This window comes from Athene cunicularia, unplaced genomic scaffold (genome assembly GCF_003259725.1).
Source record: "Athene cunicularia isolate RWA unplaced genomic scaffold, athCun1 SCF_180, whole genome shotgun sequence".
Classification (NCBI taxonomy): Eukaryota; Metazoa; Chordata; class Aves; order Strigiformes; family Strigidae; genus Athene; species Athene cunicularia.
The window spans coordinates 1-4,165 of NW_020799245.1; the positions used below are offsets into that span (position 1 = coordinate 1).

General features: G+C 60.3%; 1 protein-coding gene across 1 annotated transcript in view; it reads right to left on the minus strand.

The window, feature by feature from the left end:
• Window positions 1-3,789: 3,789 nt before the first annotated feature.
• The window catches only part of LOC113490620, a 2,793-nt gene continuing 2,417 nt past the window's right edge, over window positions 3,790-4,165 (minus strand). The window contains exon 2 of the mRNA XM_026867149.1: window positions 3,790-4,151. Coding sequence (XP_026722950.1) covers window positions 3,810-4,151 — 342 coding nt within the window. The 3' untranslated portion in view covers window positions 3,790-3,809. The remainder of the gene's footprint in view (window positions 4,152-4,165) is intronic.

A 4,165-nucleotide genomic window follows, 5' to 3' on the forward strand; every position in this document is an offset into this window, starting at 1 on the left:
GGATGGGATCTCGGGAATGGGAGCTCAGGGATGGGAGCCCAGGGGTGGGAGCCTGGGGATGGGAGCCAGGGAATGGGAGCCCAGCAATGGGATCTCGGGAATGGGAGCCCAGGGATGAGATCCTGAGAATGGGATCCCAGGAATGGGAGCTCAGGGATGGGATCTCGGGAATGGGAACAGAGGGATGGGAGCCCAGATCCTGGGGCTGAGCCGCCCCAGCCCTGCCCTGAGCTGGCTCTCCCGGGGCTGCTGCGCTACGGGAGGTGCTAGATTCTCCTCTGTGATGGTCCTGGAACCCACATTTGTGTCCCTCCCCCTGCAAACCCTTCCCTGGCCAGGCCAAGCCATGGGGCAGGGTGGAGGGCCCCTGGCCTTGCTGCAGTGCAGGGGAACACGCTGGGGGACAGGGTGGCTGCTGATGGCCCTGGATCTCTGGGCACAAACCCGCTTCTGTGCCCGAACCCAGCTGGGGACATCCCCCCCACACCCCCAACCTGCCTCTGGCCAAAGTAAGGAGCGAGTCCAGGCTGAGGCCCCGTGGGACCCCCCCCAAAAACTGCACCTGACTCACCCGAGTGGGACATGGACCCGGTCCCCTGTGCCCCTGCGGCTGCTCCCACACCTCCTGGGAGAGCAGCCCCCCCGCTTCTGTCCCTCCCTGGCAGAGCAGAGGGGTAGGAGAGGCAGAGAGAGAGACAGAGAGAGGCGTGAGGGACAGACAGACGGACGGAGATGGAGGTGAGGGAAGGAGATGGATGGGAAGACACTCGGATTAGAGCGTTGGCGGATGGGAGCGGACAAGTCGGGCACTGGCCGGGACCCCGGGAGTGAACCCCAGCACATCGGCACATGCTTTGTCCTCGGCTGCTCCGGGGCCAGCGGGTCTCAAGCTCATCCGAGTCATCGGAAACTCGTTGGGGCAGGACAGTCGCTCACTGACACAGCCCTCACGCGTCCCCCGGCACAATAGACCCACAGTACAGAGCTAATGGAGCATGGGGGTGGAGGAGGTCTTGGCCGCCCCGGGCCCCTTTCCGGGGACATAATAGTGGAGCTGACATCTGGGCGAAGTCGGCTGGAGGCTGGGGATGCTCGGGGAGGAGCGGCGAGAGGGGCTGCCAGGCAAATGGGGGACACCAGCACCACGGGGCTAACACGCCACAGCTAAATTTTAGGACCACGGGCTGCTGCCAGCCCACGTCCTACCCCCCCCTTTGCCCACAGGGTCCCACGTGGAAGCTCTTGAGAATGTCCCTGTTTGGGCTGTGTGCTCCCCCGGCCCCACGCCCCGGGCTACCGTGACCTGATGCAGAATTAGCAGCCCACCAGCTTTTTCTGGTGGGGACCTCCTCGAGGTGCCGAATTCTGGGGAGTGTGGAACCTCCCCGGTGGCGGGGCCGAAAGGAACAACCCCATGTCATTAGTGATGCCTTAACGAAGGTCCATACAGAAACGTAGAGCCCCAGTGCTCTCTGCTCAAAGCATCCCCCCGGCAGCCAAGTCCAGAAGCTCAGAAGCTGAAAAAAACCCCATCAGTGCGTTTATGTCCTTGAGGCCGGGCATGAAGTGCCCAGGAGCTGCCCACAAGCCACATTTCCCAGCCCAGGCAGGTGCGGAGCGGGAGGTGGCAGCAGGGTCCTCGTCCCCTCTGCAGGGAGGGTGCCCCAGCGCCCACCTTTCCCACATCCACCATCCACGGATCAGGCCCAGCATCTCCCGGCCTTTCCTGGGTGCAGCAGCCCAGTCCCGGCCTTGCCAGGCTGGGCTGGGGAGGACGGAGCCGGAGGGATGTGTTGGAGCCCATCCTGCCGGCTGAGGACCTTCTCCATCCCTGAGCCCCAAACCAGGGGGCTCCGGAGTCCCGCTGCCACCAAGCCCAACCCAAACCCAGCGTCCACCTGAGCCTGCTGCCGAGGCTCCCGGGCTGGGAACCGCCCGCCAGCTTTCCTTCCCCTCTCTCCCCACTGTCTGCGCCCTCCCACTTCGACTGTGTCACCTCCACATAACCCTGAGATGCTGGTGGGTCTTGGAGACCCTCCGAGGCCACACAGGGATTTCACAGGATCAGCAAATCATACAATCGTGGAGGTTGGAAAAGAGCTTGAAGATCATCAAGGCCAACCATTGACCAAACACTGCCAAGCCCACCACTAAACCACAGAATCACAGGATGGGTGGGGTTGGAAGGGACCTTTGAAGGTCATCTAGTCCAACCCGCTGCCCCGGGCAGGGACATCTTCAATGAGATCAGGTTGCTCCGAGCCCCGTCCAACCCAACCCTGAATGTTCTCAGCGATGGGGCATCAACCACCTCTCCCGACAACCTGTGCCAGTGCAAGCAGAGACACCCGAGCATCTGCAGAAGGAAGGTCCAAGCCCCAAGGGAAGGGGCAGGCGCAGCACGTTCCCCAAGAGGAACAGCCTCGGGGAGTCGGGGGGTTCCTAAGGACTAGGAGACATCAGGTGTGGTCACCAGGGAGCCGAGCAAGGGAGGAGGCAGAGCCTCTCTGGGCAGTAAAGACGGTGTTAGACCCTGCCACAGGGCACCCCAGAAGCCAAAATGCAAGAGGGTTGCAGAAGGGACCCCCCAAAAAAATGCAGGAGAACAGATTTATCAAGACGTACCACAATGATCTGAGTGCCTCCTCATGGTGAGCGCTCCCCGAGACGCCAGCAGCTGGAAAGACATGGCAAGGGCAGGACCACTCTACCCCCCAAAGAGTGTTTTCTCTACTCATCCACCACTTGGCCACCAGCAGAGAGAAGCTCCTCAGCCCTGGTGTCCCCTCAGGTCAGCTCTTACGTTCTGGTTGTCTTCTACAGGTCGTGAAAAACAAACCCAGCTCAATAAAAGCAAAGGGCCGGGGTCTCCAGGGGTTGGTTGGATTCTGCCTCCGGCTTCTCACGGCAGCTCATTTTTCCTGGCTGTTTTGGCTGTTGTTCTGTGCTGCTGCTTCGCCTTGGGCAGCTGGGGAGGAACCTCCCAGGGGCAGCAGAACACCAACAATTAAGGGCAAGACAGCTGGGCAAGCCCAATAAATAGATCGATATAAACAAGGAGGTATCGATGAGGAGGAGGAATTTCTGGTGCTGAAGCCCAGTTCCACACCACTGGGGACGTGAGGGGAAACGCTGAAGTGAAGGAGAGAGAAAGGCTGGAGGTGACACCGGTCTCAAACATCTCAACGTGGGGTTCAGCTGGGAAAGGGTGGCGATATGGTCTGCAGGACCCGTTGGGTTCCTCCTTCCCAGTGCTGCTGCTGGGAGACGGTCAGAGCACCTCCTCACTCCCAGTTGGACACCCTCCACTCCAGCGCCCTCCAAAGGGTTGGCCATGTCCTCAGCAATGACTGCACCTCCATTGACAGGTCTATCAGGACGCTTTCTGTAGCCCTCCTGCCTTCATCCTACGCCTGAGCCTCTTGCAGGTGGTTCCCCCGTCCTCGCCCCACCTCTGCGGTTCCTCTCAGCGTCCCTCACACTTGAACACCACGACCCAAGCTGAAGGCGCCAGGCTAAATAAGGTTTCCTCGTGCCTCGTAGACCGGCACGAGCTCTTCCCCAACCGCACCGGCCACATACCAGATGAGCAGGATCACATCTGCCTTCATGGCTAAAGCCCATACGCTGCTTGTCATTAATTAGCAGATCCATGTCCTTTTCATCCTCCATTATGATCAAGCCCTGAGTTCCTATCACTGGAGATGTAAATAAGCTCAGCCAGATGCAGCCCTTGACAAATCCGTGGGTAATTTCCCTCCAGCCTCGATCCTTCGTCTCTCACAATATCCTCCTCCATCTCCCCTCGATTACGCGTTACTGCCAGTTCCCTGCTCATCTTTTGCTCCGGTTCCATCCACAATGCCCCACCAGCCACCACAGCAAGTGTTTTGCCAAAAGTCTGCTTTGGCTTCGTTTCCTTCTCTAAAGAAGGGTTTCTCTACCTCGTCCAAGTTACTGGGTGAGCCGGCGCGTGCCTGTGACATGGCAAGGATCCCTTGTCCGGCCTGGAGGAAGGGCAGGGAGGACCACGCTGGCCCATCCCCAGTGGGCGCCACATCTCCAGCACCTACGAGGAGGTAAGGTAGCCCTGGGCGCAATATTCTGTTTGGCTGTGGGAGGAAACAGCCCCCTCCAGCTCCCCCCAGACTGGGGGGGGGGGGGG